This window comes from Maylandia zebra, linkage group LG23, assembly GCF_041146795.1.
Source record: "Maylandia zebra isolate NMK-2024a linkage group LG23, Mzebra_GT3a, whole genome shotgun sequence".
Lineage (NCBI taxonomy): Eukaryota > Metazoa > Chordata > Actinopteri > Cichliformes > Cichlidae > Maylandia > Maylandia zebra.
The window spans coordinates 6,452,960-6,468,556 of record NC_135188.1 but is presented as its reverse complement, the minus strand read 5'-3'; the positions used below and the strand labels follow the sequence as shown (position 1 = coordinate 6,468,556).

The 15,597-nt window shown below is 40.1% G+C and overlaps 1 protein-coding gene across 6 annotated transcripts in view; it reads right to left on the bottom strand.

Moving 5' to 3' along the window:
- Positions 1-15,597, bottom strand: part of sbno2b (strawberry notch homolog 2b) — a 64,524-nt gene that overhangs the window by 12,971 nt on the left and 35,956 nt on the right. For 4 of the 6 annotated variants that reach the window (XM_014413008.4, XM_014413009.4, XM_076880074.1 and 1 more), the window contains 14 exons: positions 6,831-7,004; positions 5,264-5,350; positions 4,204-4,309; positions 3,925-4,085; positions 3,700-3,833; positions 2,990-3,080; positions 2,717-2,860; positions 2,446-2,563; positions 2,250-2,355; positions 1,945-2,098; positions 1,661-1,837; positions 1,301-1,398; positions 631-713; positions 164-346 (listed from right to left, as the gene is read on the bottom strand). In XM_014413008.4, the coding sequence (XP_014268494.1) occupies positions 164-346; positions 631-713; positions 1,301-1,398; positions 1,661-1,837; positions 1,945-2,098; positions 2,250-2,355; positions 2,446-2,563; positions 2,717-2,860; positions 2,990-3,080; positions 3,700-3,833; positions 3,925-4,085; positions 4,204-4,309; positions 5,264-5,350; positions 6,831-7,004 (1,816 nt within the window). The remainder of the gene's footprint in view (positions 1-163; positions 347-630; positions 714-1,300; positions 1,399-1,660; positions 1,838-1,944; positions 2,099-2,249; positions 2,356-2,445; positions 2,564-2,716; positions 2,861-2,989; positions 3,081-3,699; positions 3,834-3,924; positions 4,086-4,203; positions 4,310-5,263; positions 5,351-6,830; positions 7,005-15,597) is intronic. The other 2 variants (XM_004554877.6, XM_014413011.4) reach the window with 2 other exon arrangements.

Below are 15,597 nucleotides of genomic sequence, written 5' to 3'. Positions count from 1 at the left end.
AATATATCCCTTGCTGGTTGAGTTATAAAAAATAGCAGGGTATGTGAGGCTACAGTGGCAGCTATCAAGTAGATGTGCATCTGTTTGAATGACAAGCACCTTCCAGTGTATCACTGTTACTGACAACACAAGCTGAAGGACAAAAAAAAGAAATGGTGCCTACCTGTCTGGTAGCTAGTCTGGTTCACAAAGATGACATCGTCATTATCTAGCAGGGAGTCTGGTGAAGAGTTGGAGTCTGTGTCTATGCCATCGGAGTCACTACTGCTGTCATCAGTGATGTTGATCACAACGTTGTTCTCTATACTGTGCTTGGGTACTTTGGGCTGGCGACCTCTGGGTTTCCCTGATTGTTAGTTAAACCGCATGAGATTGGAGTTAGCAAAAGCGACACAAAAGAGGCCAATAATAGACATAGGATTAAAAAATATGTCTTTAACTGAGAATAAATAGTACCAGCTGCTAGGCTAAATACACCAAATACACTTATAAATCACAACATGAGCAATTTTACTGCTACACAAACTATAGAAATGTCCACTGAACACTTGCTACATGAAATAATTGTAAAAGACAGCATTTAGGGGTGAACATCCTACAGTGTTGTATTAAATCTTCATATTCACTTACGTTTTCTCTTGTTACTTGGAGCTTTTTCCCTGCTTTGCTTCTCTGAAGGGAAATGCTTTGTTACAAGAGACTGGAATACTCCCCTGGAGCAAAGAAGAGCAGAATAACAGACTTTAAAACTGACAGCAAAGCAACCACAACACATTAGGGCTGTTGCGGCAATTAGACATTACAAGTATTCCTGATCTGACCTAATTATGAGTGCCAGGTATTGATAGGCAGATGAAAACGTGAACTAATACACTCAGACTTTAAGGCATGTCTGCTGTGACAGACCTAAGGTCAACCAAGTTCAAGTCCTTATAACTTCCTTTTCTTCTTTTTCACAAATGAGTCATTGGTCAATTAGCAGCTAATAAAAGGTTGTCTGCTTTGACTGGTGAAGAATGTCACATGACCTGTATGACTATATGTAGTCATGACAAAGTCCTTCTTGAAACTTTCTTGTTATTTGACAGCTTGGTGTATCAAGAAAACGAAACAGAAGACACCTGTGACTATAGTTTTCAGCAAGCAGAAAATCACTCTTTCAAATAGTGTCAAAGTTATCACCTATGGCTCGGCATTCAGTTTTAAAAGAGCTGCAACTCAGATACAGGCAGTCTTTTTTTTTTCATATGTAGCCATCACCACAGAAACACAGAAGCGAACAGACGAAATACTCTCTTACTCGGCTGCGGAAACAAATCTGTCCAGATGCCCGTCATTTTCATCCAAGACTTCTCTGGTGCGCGATTCTCCAGTAGACTGGAGTCCAATAACGATGCACTGCAGTGGAGAACACACAAACGCACATCAATGACCCAGCCGTGTTACCTAAAGTAAACTTCTACTAGGACTCACTTCTGCTAATCACGATGGAAAATATTACAAAAATCCATGTGGAATTCCTGAACAACTAAAGCAAAATCAAACCAGCTTGTTCACAGAGAACTGAAACCCCCCACACAACTGACTAAACTATGTTTCAAATTAGCACTCTTACATATACAATCTATGCACTCAAAGTTCAACAGTGTGCTATGCTCACCTTTCCGGCCTCCAGCTCTTTCTGGGCCAGCTCCACCAAGGAGCGGACCTTGGCAGCGATACAGAGATATTTGAAGAATCGCTGGTGAGACGACCAGAACTGCCCCCAAAGAGACTTCCTGCTGACCATGCCCAGCTCATCAGCTGCCTGCATGAACGTTTTCAACGCCTCGGCCCACTAGAAACAGATTCCAGACGCGAATTCTCAGTTTAAATTTTTGTCAGTTTTCTCAAATAAGATAAGAACATATAAATACAGCAGACGCTGTCACTGAATTTCCTCACCAGTTTGGCAGCTTTATTATAGACCTCTTTGAAGTCACCGTCCAGCCCGATCTCTTCAATGCGGAAAGACACCCCAGAGAAGCTCAGCTGTCTGGCAATGTACATCCCACTCACTTTCATGTCCATGGCCACAATCTCCATGGCCCCGACACCTCTGTACACAAATAAATAATTCAACATAACTTAATCATTGGTCAACAGCCGTTCCCACAATCTGACTGTAAGGAATGTTCCAGTAATTTGAAGATACAGATCCACATGATTGAAAAACATAAAAACTTCAGAGTGAAATTCATCCCACAAACCTCTTCTCAATGGAATGCAGGAAGTCATCAAAGGTTCGGAAGGGTGTGCCCTCACCCCAAATTCCTAGTCGGCTCATATAAATCATGTTCTTTGGCTCAGAGGCACCTGGAACAGACATGACAGAAATCGATGATTTAAAGTCTACTATTGTATTTTTTCTCCTGCCCGAGAATGTTTATTTGTGTGTTAGCTTACCTGTGGCACTGGCATACACCACCCTGGCATGCGGCAGCTTGCTTTGCAGGTCAAGAACTGCTTTGCCCATCTTTGTAGATGTGGCATTCTTGGCTTTGTGGCATTCATCAAAAATAATCTATATTGATGCAAAGTCAAGGACAAAAAATACCAAAAACCACTGCTGAATGTGTGGTTGTTAAAATTAAGTCAGAAAATCATGTGGAACAACATATCGAAGGACAGCTTATGTTAGATTGACAAAGAATATGGCATTAAAATTAAAGGATACAACTCCATCAAATTCTGGTTTGCACCAATCCAGGATCTGTTTGATCCTCGTCCGAAGCTGCCCTCCTGCTTGGCTTTCTCCAATCAGTGCAGAGTAAGTTGCAAACAAGACTCCTTCTGAGGTAGCTGTGTCACCGTACTTTATCTGTTAGAACAGAACAAATATTAAACAAGTCACAATAGTGCTTCGCTCTACTTCACCGATTGCGCTCATGCACACATAACAACTGTTCTAATTTTCTCAGTTTGACCCACAAATTCCACCTGAACTCACCTTGTTTAAAGCATGCACAGGAATAGTCGGTGCATCTATGTCTTTGAGATCTCTCTCTGCATCAAATTTCAGGTCATTGGATATGCTGAACCTGAGGGAAAAGACAGGGGAAATTAGCCGACTTTGACATACAGTAAATCTACTGTGCATAAACAGGATATATCATGCAGGTGGACAAAAATCCCAATCAGAAAATCGATCTATTTTTTAATCATAGCCCGCATTAGTCATGTCCTTTTTTCCCCTCAGAAGTGTTTTTCTTGACTCTAACCTTTTGAGGCCTCATGGAACAGGTGACTCTTAACATTCTCTAGTTTCATACAAATCCTACTTTGCATTGCTTTTCTAGAAGCTCACATTTACTGATAAAAGGAGATGTTTGGTCTTAATATTGGTAGAAACTGAATGTAGGCATCCAAATGAAAGTAATTTCTGTCTCCAGTTTAACCTTCTGAACTCCCTTATATAGTTTTGAAATTACACCGAGCTCACATCATAAATATTTTCCGTAGGCCGATTTCAAATGCCCTATGACTTTACCAAAACTGTTCATGTGATTTTGTAATGAAGAAGTCAAGAAAAGGTCACCAAATAACTCACGTAGTCTTTCCGTTTTCTGAAAATTGCTAAGAGTGCTTTAATTAAAACGGCAGACTATGCAGACAGGCCTCTTACTGGCCCATCTGTTGTAGCATGTTTATCACTCTTACCATAGTGCTTTTTTTCTTCCCTTAAGGTAGTTCTCCAGGATGATTCCTGCCACAGTGCGTCCCTTTCCGACCCCTGCCCCATCTCCGATCAGAAAGCCGGCCCTCTGCTTGTTCTGGAGGATCACCTCATGTTGCTGAGGGTGCATAAGGAACGAATGATGATCAATATGCCTCCAGAGTCACGCCATTAAAAGTGCTTCATGTATTGTGTGCTGGTATGTGTACCTGGCAGGCGTATATGATAGCCTCTAGCTGCAGAGCAGACAGCAGACCATTTTTAATAGTTGACTCGGGGATGGACAGAGTGTATGTGATGTCAGGAGGAGGGACACTGGATAGAGTGTTTGTTTCCACCACTATGTCAGGATGAGAAATTCCTATAGTGGCTGAAGAGAAGAGGAAAAAAACATGTTAACCATAAACTGAGTGTCATGTTGTATTAGGGGGAAAAAGGCAGACAAATTAATGGGTGAACTGATGTTGAAGTTCATTCAAGTGGCCTACATTTGGAAGGTTTGTACTCAGCGTATGTGTCTACATGTCCCAGTTCCTCTGCTTCTTCTTCCTCGGCCTCCTCTTCCTCTTCTGTTGCTGCCTGGGTTGTCTGAGGCTGGAAGCACCACAGAGACTTCAGTAATGTAATCACAACAGCAAGCGTTGCATTTGGGAATAATATTTTGTTGTTTCAGCTTAGGTGAAGACAAGTTAGGAGAGAGAAAACTGCTGAAATTTAGAAGTAGGTGAGCAGTTAGTATGACGATAATGCACACTGGAAAAGTTCCTTAAGAAGGAATATTAACCAGAAAATTAGCAAAATAACAAGTGAATAAAATGCATGAAGCCAATTAAAGGAGATTGAATTGAGAGATTTGAAAAATGTAGTCAAGCAGACAAAAGACAGAGAGAGTGGAAACGGAGAGGACCTCTTTTTGACAGTCAGCTGAATATTACGATGCCTCTTTTCCTGTCAAAGTAATCTCTGTTTTTTATGTAATGTACATTTGTGGCATGTACAATATGCCGCCATGCTTTTGTCACCTGTGGTAATACAGATGGTAGACAGGAGCATTACAATTTACCTTATGAAGTTTTGCTAAATTCAACGGGACCCCCAGATGAGAGCCATGTTAAGTTTTCAGTGTAAAACATCTAAAAGATGCACTCAAAAAAATGAATTGCCCTCCTAAACATGAAGCAGTAATTTTGAATAAAATGCAACTGAAATATGTAAAAATCTAATGTTTATTTATTCAAATAATGAATCAGTAAGGGAAATATGCTGGGTATTAACTAAACATATACGAATCAATTAAATTTAATTGGACCAGATTCCATTAAATTTAGTGTTTTACATTGAACTAATATAACACAATGGAATTACATGGAAATCAAATTACTTCAAGACAGGATTTTGGGCATATTTTTTGAGTGAACTGCTGCAGCTGCTGCAAATAAGACCTAAAACATAATCTATATTTTATATATGATTCCCATATATGATTACTGATGAGTAAGCTCAAGGAGTTTAACTTTAACATCAGACTGGAGAGGTTAACGTGACTACCTGGAATCCTCCTAAAGGTGGGGTGCTGATAATAGCAGATATATCCTCCAAACTTGCCAAGCCTTGAAACCTGCTGGTGCCATTCTGCTGTCAAAAAAACATAAAATAAAGAAATACAAACTCAAATAAAACACTGTGCCTAAGAAGGATTAAAGCAAAGAAAGTCGAGAGTAATCTGCCTGTGCATTTGTGTCTATATGCATGTGCACGAGAGCGATGGGGCACTCTCCTAAAGCTGCACTAAACAAAATGCATTTTATTTAACTGGCAGTGAAAAGCCAGCAATGACAACAACAACAATGAAAGGAAGATAAAGGCATGGGAAATATAGTCTGGGAAATATAATGAACGAAATGAGGGCAGAATGAAAAGGAAAAAAATAAAAAGGCTTTCAGAAAGCAGGGAAAATAAATGTACTCTGATCATATCAAAAAGATATCCACGGACCCATCTAATTCAAAGAGAGCTTAACAGGAATGAAACTGCAGGCTAGAGGAACAACTATTGAAAACAAAGTTGCTTTCCTCGGGACACTGATTTAGAGAGCATGAAAGTGCATGCATACTCCTAATTTGTCTACAACAGAGAAAACAGTTAAAAAATGTAATGATCAAAGAGAAATGTTTAACAACAACAAATTTTATCTAATGGATACAAACATAATTCCTGAATGAAAAGACGAGACACTGGTCATTGCAAACAGCAACAGCGTAAACCGTAAAATCAACTGGGAAAACCATTGTTCAACCTCGGCACCAAATGACTCTCCTGCTATATGTAATAAGAATTCAATATGAATAAAATAACTGTGTCATTTCCACCAGTGCTCAGAGGTTTAACGGCTTAAATATGTGAGATTAAATACCATCACATCGGTGCGTAGTTGAAGGTTTCACTGTACAATGAATTAAACGCAAAAAACTACACATTAACAAACGTACTGGTAGCTAGGTAGGTGGTAAAATGGTGTGCTAACAGCACAGAAAGATGATAATGATATTAGATAAGAAAGACAGTAGATATGCACCAAAAGATATGCTGCACAGTTACTATATGAGAGCTGTGTCTGCTGCTTAGAAGTTTTTAATTCACAGCTTATACTTCATAAGAATGGACTTGTGCACAGCCACAACATGAAAATCCCAACTTAGAGTGGAACACTAAATCAACATTATATTATGCTCCAAGTACTTTACACTACAAGCCACATTCACCCATTAAAACAGCGCTTTATCTATCTCACATCCACAGCTCCAGCTAATTTAGACTCACCAATTAACCTCACATGGATGTCTTTGGAATGTGGGAGGAAACTGAAGGTGACAGTGCTAACCACTTCACCGCCAGGCTGCAGACGCAGTCGTAAGGCAGGAAAGCACTAGTGTTTACGGGATACAATGGACAATATAACCCTTAGCTACTGTTTGTTATTCGATGCCAACTTCCCCCAGTGAAGACATACGTATGCTGAGGCAAACAAGTCTGTTGCATATCATATCTGTAAGAGGTAAAGGTGTGGTAACCAGTTTTTCTGGTAATGACATGTGAGCGAGTGCTTGTTACTGACCTCTAACTGGCTCTGTGCTGGTGTGGTGGTACTAGTGCTGACGTCCCAGATTGTGGGCACTGTGTCCAGGTTCTCTGCATTGATGAAGGACTGGGTATCAGCATACTCCGACAGTGAGTCAGTCGGAGAGGAGAACAGAGAGTTTGTGGAGATGTCATCAAGGCAGGGCAGGTCCTGCAGGCAAAGAAAAAACGGGACGAGGTGTTAAAGGTAAACTCTAAAACGGGACAAAATTTAGGGCAGAGAGTTCAGTAGATCTCTAAATAAAGAAACAATATTTATACCCACATCCAGACACGGTCCCTCACCATCAAGCTTTATGCAACATAAAGGGGGCGCAACAAAAGCTTTTTTTAAAAATGTAACAGACACGGCACCAATACCAAACAGCAAAAGAAAAAAGGTGTGGCATGAGGATGAATGGGAGTGATGTTTGGATAATAAAGGAGCCGTATTCATTCTGGATTTTAGCCAAGTTACATTTATTTGGGTGTAACACGAGTAGCCCAAACAAAATATAATTACACACAGATGTGAGAATGAGCACGTGAAGTAGAACGTGAGGGGAAGGCACAATAAGGCTGCTTGTGTGTATGTTTGTCATTTCAGCTATGGCTGCCTTCCAGTCGCGCCTCTATTCATATCGTTTCCAAACCATTAGCATGCCATGTTCCTTAACTAGCCCCTCACAGGCACCCCTAGGCCCCCTGAGACTTATAAACATGTATTTGGAGAGATAGGAATTGAATGACAACAAGAAACTCAACAGAGGAGAAATCTCTTTGTGACGTCCATAAATGAGTCGGTGTATAAATACACTCTGGGCAATGTATGGAGATTCCCACAACACACTGTTCCCCATACACCCACTAGGGGACCACGAGGCAACTGTGAATACTTCCCCAAAGAGACTAACGTGCTTATTTGGAAATTTGGGAAAATTTCAACATTTCTCCAAATGTTGATCTCTGTTAAAACACAATAAGCTCTAAGGACTGAAGATGGCTTTGTGGGAAGAACAATACTATGCTTACAGAACAAAAGTAAGAAAAAAAAGTCCATAATCATGCAGAATCATTAGCTGAGCTGCTGACTCAGTCCTAACAATCCGGTAGGACTGATTAATACTGAGAAGCTGCAGGAACTTCTGTCATGGCTGTCTGTTAGCCATTACTCACAGTTCAACAGAAAATGTTTCACAAGCATGAGAGGACTAGACGTAGAGCTCAAAGTGTTAACATGACAACATCACGTAGGAATGGTGAACAGGAAGGACTATAAACAGCAAACAGAGAAAAAGTGGCTCTGCCCCACATTTGCTTACATACATATTTGTGTATTTTGTCTTTGTGACATTAGAGAAACAAAGCAACTTATTAACCTATTATGTGGATGTTTGTGGATTGTAAAGTGCACTAAGCTTATCAGTGTTTACTGCTCACTTTATGCTCTTCAGCTCCCTCCCTGTTCCTTTCTCTTTCCTTTTCTCCTCATGTTTGTGTATGTGTGCGCTTCCTGAGGGCAAGATCAGGCATGAGCTCTGCAATCAGACTCTCCAAAGTTCTTCTAGCCTACGGACAGCTGACTGGAACAACTGGCTTTTGTATGGAGAAAGAGTTGTAGATAAGAGTGGGTGTCCTATACTACCACTCCCAAACACGCAACTTGGTCACTTTATATCACTTTTATATCACGTATCCGTTTACTAGTTTGTTTCTCTATTCTATCAACTATGTGACTTTCTACCTCATGCTATTCCGTGTCCTAATTCCCTTCCCTGCTCCCTCCATTCTGTGCAATTCTGACTTGGGATAAATGAATAAACAACAAGGCTTGGAAAAAGGACACAGTGTCACCAGAGGCATCGTTCCACTGAGGCATAATTGCGGAAACACACGCATAAGCGCAGACACACGTATAAAAATTATTAAGTATTGCCTGTCTTTCTTACAACACACTTAACCACAAATTTGATAAAATGTTACAAGATGAGTTTAGATACAAATACAGACCTGATGAACAAACAACACAAAAGAAAACCCCCTAAATATAATCTAATCTGAGTTACACCTACAGCTGTCATATTAGCTTTCCTCATAAAGCCGGTTAGGGTTATGAAACTCTCAAAACCTTAACGATTCTTATTTTGCACATCACCATGAATTCAATCAAGCTTGAAAAGAAAACAAGGGCTAATTTAATTTATTCTACAAAAATGGCTAATTTGTATGCCAGCTGTTTATTGCTTAGCGCCACATTATGATGAGACTTCTCGGTTTTCTGCATCTTGTAAAACCATGTAACATTATGTGCTTTGCTGTTGCAGTGTTGTTATATTAAGACAACCAAAATGATACAGAGGAATCACAGAAAACTGCGGCAGTCTGGTGGGTGCTAACCCAGACATGTCCAACCTCAGAACCATGCTAATCGAGTTGTTAAGCAGAGCGTAACAGAGGCAGCAGTGTTTGTCCCCCGGCAGGCCTATACCCAGGGCTACTCCATCTACTGCTCCTAACACTGGGCCCTGCCAAGCAGAGATAAGGCTTGAATTCCAACTGCTCTGATGGTAATCTGGCTCCTTCCACAGCTCACAGCCTTACAATCATATAACTGCTAATCCTGCCTCACACTTTCTCCTTTGCACTCTTTGTATCTGTTGCGCAATAAAACAAATATCTGTGTGTGTGTGTTTTTTTGTGGCCAAATTACACATTTTATTTTATTTTCATGGAATAGGTGGGAAAAAAACTGTTTGTACAACAGCGAAACATGTGAAAGTCCATGCACATGCTTTTTCACATCATCTGTCCACCATCCTGTTTTTTGCTTTTCACATGTTCCTCTTTCACTTCAGCTTCTTCTCTGCTGTGAATTGTGAAGCCAGTATTATATCCTCTCTTTACAGTAAAGTTGAAACCCTCAACACATGCAGTCATCCATTTGACCAAATGCCTGCAACAATCACTCCCAATTACCTTACTGCAAGAAGCTTTGTATGGAAGCTACCGGCACATATGAACACGAACACTGAACATCATGTATCCACAGCAGTAAATTGTACTTGAGTATCTGGATAATAACAGTTATCTGTCTGTTGATGATTAATGTAGGCACATGGCAGTGAAAAACAACCTCAAAGAGCCTTTCCAGCACACGAGATGCCTGCAGAGCAGTAGAAGTTGGTGTTTGTGGTTGAAGATGGTGGTTATCAGCTCTAAGAATCAGAACTGGAAAAATACACTTCTAAACATAACCGCCCACCAGCAGCTTAGCTTCTTTATTTCCCTAATCTGCTAAAGTTGATGCATTTATTGCATGACGAGTAACCTTAAACAGTTTCACACAATCTCCAGCCCTTACCAAAAAATCCCAGTGAGTCCATAATCGTAAGATGTGAAAACAAAATTTAGGCTAGAATAAATATTAGCCAACATATTACGGTAAGGAGAAGTATTTATCTGTCCTTCACACACACACACACACACACACACACACACACACACACACACACACACACACACACACACACTGCAGTTGCCATGACAGAAGGAAGGAACAGCCGTTTCTAATATAATGACCACACTGTCAATAATTAGCCCTGATGATAAACTCATGCAGTGTCATACAGAGGACTCTAGCAGCCCTGTCTTTTACTTAGCTTTATAAGCACATCAGTTTACAAATATTTCTCTTCCTTTTAAATGAAAACGCCCTTTTGGAATACTAAGGATTATCAGACACAAACCCTTCTCAAACACATCATTAAAATAATATTTTAAAGGATGCTGCCAGTATTTCCAGTCATGACATCGTAAACCGTTTTTACACAAGGTGTCTATTTTTATTTGTTTATTTTCCTTTTTAGTTTTGAATGGTCAGTTCCTCTGTTTTGTTGTTGTTTTCATTACTAAGTCTAATGTTATCCAAGGACAGCCACATACCTCCCGTGACACACAGGGTGTTGTCAGCTGTCTCTTTTCACTGGTGTTTTCTTTGGCATGCGGGAAGTGCTGACAACAGTTGATATCCCGACAATAGTGCAATAAAAAGGAAAAATATTATTACCGATTTCAAGCTAGTAAAAGCAGTAATTTATTGAAAAAATTAATCATCTGCATTTAGTAATGTAATACTACCACAGCTTTACCCCGCTACCAAAACACAACCTTAACGTAAGAGCTACTGTATACTGTCCCAGGCCACGTCCTGCTAAACTCAATAACCTCTCAATACAAGGCCACGCTGAAGCCTCAGCCAGGCCAGGCCCAGGGCTTTCCCCTCCTACACACTGCCAGCTTGGCTAAATTTTCCAAGGCCAGGAAACAAGTCACCCTGGCCTCCCACTTACCCTACACACCCACACATGTACACAAACACACATGCACACCTCAAATAACCTCACGAACACAACCTACATTTCTGTCATCTCCTGCTTATTCACTATCCCAAGCTCTAAATGTCCATCCCCCTTGTTTCTCATCCCCGGCAACTTTGTCTCTCTGCCCCTTTGGGCATCTCTTCAATGTTTAGTTTTGTTTTCCAGCAAAAACTCAGCTGCAAGAAGATTGTCTGTGTAATCCAACACATGACTGATTGATATGGATGTAGCTCAAGCTCAACTGTCTCTGGATTAAGCACAGCCCCTTTTCAGCCCTGTCTTAATATCCTACAGAATGCTTTAAGATCATGAAAATACTGGTGTACCAATATTAGTAACAGTAGTAGTGGGAGGGTTAGACGTGTGAGAGTCACACCACACTCTGGAGACTGATAGTTGTAAAAGCTAATAAAATGCCAAGTTCTTGGTAATGTCAGTAGTGTAAAATGACTGTGTAAGCCAGCATGACCCTGTCAACAAGCCAAGTAGGTGTACTGAAATCTTATCTGTCAGATTGTGTGGTCTGTTTATGTGGATGCAGTGATGGGATAGAGTTTTCATATAATCCACAGCACCCCTATGATCAGCTGACTGGAACAACCCGAGACTGATCTCACTGGGGTCAGCTGTTGACCTTATCCATGCAGTCAACCGAACCTGACTGATGATGTTTGTGTGCCTTCTTAAGATGTGGGTCTGGGGCCAGTAACTGAAAAGCCACTACTGGTGTCTCTCATTCTCTGTGGATTATGTTATGCCAAACTGTCTGCATGTCAGACGGCCCTGACATATCTACCGGACTGTGACTTTAATAGCACGGCTGTAAGCTTTTCCTTTTCCTTGACCCCATACAGCTTAAGGCTGGTGCTGACCTTAAAAAAAAATCAAGTTCTTTGATTAACTTGCTGTTGAAAAAGGGCTTCTTTGATTTTTAGCATTAAATTAATTTGTGGACAGAAGGTTCTGTCTTTTGACATGCAGACATAAATCAGCTTAACCAGAAACAGAGCTTTGATCAAGGAGCCAATTTGTCAAAAAGCCACTTTATTTCTGTACACATGGAAAGTTTTACATCTGTTCTGGTCTATAAGACCCTTTAGTCACACAACCTCCCAACCAAAGAAAATATATTCAAACACTTTTAAATGTCAGCCACTGTCAACAAAATGCATTCAAGTTCAGCAGCTTCGCAGCTCACAAAGAGCTCTCCTCAGGATCCTCCCTAAGTGGAAGTCGACCTTTGACCACATTTCATTAATCAGTGCTAATAAAGAAAACCTAACCCAGTGGACTTTCTCTGACAGAACTTAGTACATTTTCTATTTTAGGGTGAAAAGTCTGATTAGTAATCAGCTATTTCTGTTCTATATTCCTTTTTAAAGGTTAAAGGTCAGAGCGATTGTTTCCTTGTTTAGCCAGCAGACAGTCTGGTCTAATCTGCACCAGACTAACCTATGCTAATCAAAGGGGTATATTCAGTCCAAATACCTCCTGACAGGCAGGCCTTCATGTTGTGCAAAGTCTGACTCAAGAAAGCCAGCTTGTTACTTACAACCCTAGTGTTTTCATGTGTTCTGGAAAATAAAAGGATGCCGTGTCTAGTGTCCCCAGCTGGACGGTTCTTCTGCCTGTAGGGGAGCCTAAGGTTCACACGGAGCTGGGTACTAGAAACTAAAAGGGGTAAATTTTAGCAAAACCAGTTGATCTAAAAAACTAATTACTTTCCTAGCAATAAAATCAAGTAAAGGCAAAGTAGTTAAAGATAAGAATGAGAAGACAGGAAGTCATCTACAGAGGGTGAGCTGACACAAAGCAAATTGTAGTCAAAGAAAAAAAAAAATAGGGAAAAGGGGGTGGGGTCAATAGTATTTACAGAGGCTACTCTTCTCAGTACATTTTCTAAACATCTTTCTACAATTCTTCTGTAGATTAAAGCCATCTAAGAGTCCACTAACTCTTTGTCTAAGACGGACTCTATAATGTTGAGATCAGGGATCTATGGGGGGCACAATATGCTGCAGGGACTCCTTATTATTCAGGTCACTGAAGACAGATCGTCATGATCGCGGCTACATGCTTGGGCTTGCAACTCAAAGCAAGACAAGATTCTGAACATGTTTGTGAGACAAAAAAAACAAAAACCGGTGAAAAAACGCACATTAAAGTGACTCACTCAGAATCACACTGTGTGTCTGTTTTTGTGTTCTATGTGGGCCTGCGTGCTCAGAGCTGAGAAAAGTGGATGTAAGGGGAGTGTTGACGCAAGATGACAGAAATTTCAACACAGCATACCACGAAGCACTTGCAACAGAGGTAAATCCTCTGATTTGAAACAGTCGCATTCAAAATAGAGAGGATTTAAAATTGTTTTAAAACTTGTTATAGGGGAATAATCTATACTAGATGCATATGGTAAGTTACTGCTTTAAAAGGTAAAATATTATTGGTATTATAAAGTATAGCCTAAGCTAATATTCAAAGCATAGTCTAGGAAAAGTTTTTCTCTTAAGAAGAAAGGAAGTCTGCAGATGTATGAAATCAAAAATGTACTTCAAATAACCTTCCTCTCATCTTGTACATGACACACACCCACACTTTGACACCTTTTGTCAGTTGAGTACCTTGTGCACAATGAGCCTGTAAGGTACGGACTTTGATTTTGTTCCCGATCAAGGAACACCTGCAACACTTTTTCTCCTGGCTATCCAACGAAATCAGAACTTTCTATAAAACAATATGTCCAATATGTCACTTTCACACTTAACACATCTGGTAAGGGACACAGAAACCCTTAGCAATTTTCATCCTACATGAAGCCAAAACAATTAAAAACTTATGGTGCTGTTCAAATGCCTTTATTTATTTAAAAGAAACTGACCCAGCACTTCTATATCAACCGTATTCTAACAATATTCCAGAGCATGTAAAAAGAGTATCTCAGCCATCGCCTAACCATCTCTGATTTACTTACTGTTAGTTCAGACAATAACAGCCAACAGACAAGATCAAGGGTAGACAGGTCCACAATGCCAAGAAACCGAATCCTTTCTATGATATAACAGTGCTGCTATAATACAATAACCTGATAATAAATCCTAAACTAGCCTCGTAATAAGCATGCCCCAGTGGGGCATTTTACAAAAAGTTAAAAGAGTTTCCAAATATGTTTGAAACAAGTTTCTCACATTAAGTTTAATAACATAGTATTTTATTCAAGTTTGTACCAGAGGACTTTTAATTATGCCTTGCTCTAACAGGCAAACGGTCCGGGAAATGCAAAAGCTCTTGAATGGAACGAATGACCACAAAACAGTTATACATGTTCATTAGTCTATTCTATTTAATTGTGTTTCATAAAAAAAATACTATTACCGGTAACTTCATTTTGGCGACACAGTTTTAGGACTCTAAAAAATAATGTGCTGAGTTTTCTCATTTTAGTATTACTACGCTGACAGTCATGTTGTTCTAACGGCTGTCTTCCTTTCCGTATGCTGTCGTAGTTTTTCAATCTTGTATCCTGTGTCGTAGTAGAAACATTACTAGCCAGAAATAATTAGCTTGAATGTCCCCTGGTTAAGTTGTCTGTTCACCTAGCACCACTCTAAAATACTGCGATTACAACTGGCAGTGAAATGTGATATTTTTTTGATATAATGCTGCTTTCAATCAAACCCATTTATGCACTGCTACATACAAAAAGACAGCATGCATGTGAAGCGAGGCACCAACCTGCAGCCTAAGAAAACTGCACATCTTGCAACCAACCTTTGTCTTCTTTTATCAGTGACCCAGTACCCCCCTCCCCACACACACACACACACACACACACACACACACACACACACACACACACACACACACACACACACACACACACACACACACACACTCCCCGAAGCACTCACTTAATCTCACCATCATTGTTTATTCACTTCCCGTCAAGTACACGCCTGGGGTCACACTTGAGGTTGAACGTAATACCAGGAAACTGACAACATGTGCCCACCGAGAGGCTTCCCTGCACCTTAAATGACAGGTTCACAGTCTTGCAATGTAACAGTAATTAGTACCTTAAATAAGAAACAAGCTCTAGAACAAGAGGTTCTAGGTTTGGATAAACTTTTACTACAGATTTCTCCATGCGTTCAAGTTTGAATTTGATCAAACAGGTGGCCACACTTTAGTATGCTAAACTCTGACTCTCTAAATGGTCACTGTGTATTGGAGGGAAGGCCACAGCAAATAATGTGCAGATGTGCAGCTGACTTTTGTGTTAGAAAGATGATTAAATACTGTGTGCCTAAGATTTTTTCATGCACTGATAATATCCATGCATGATGTTTTTTTCTCTTTTTTAATATGATTAAAATGTGTAAATTCCTT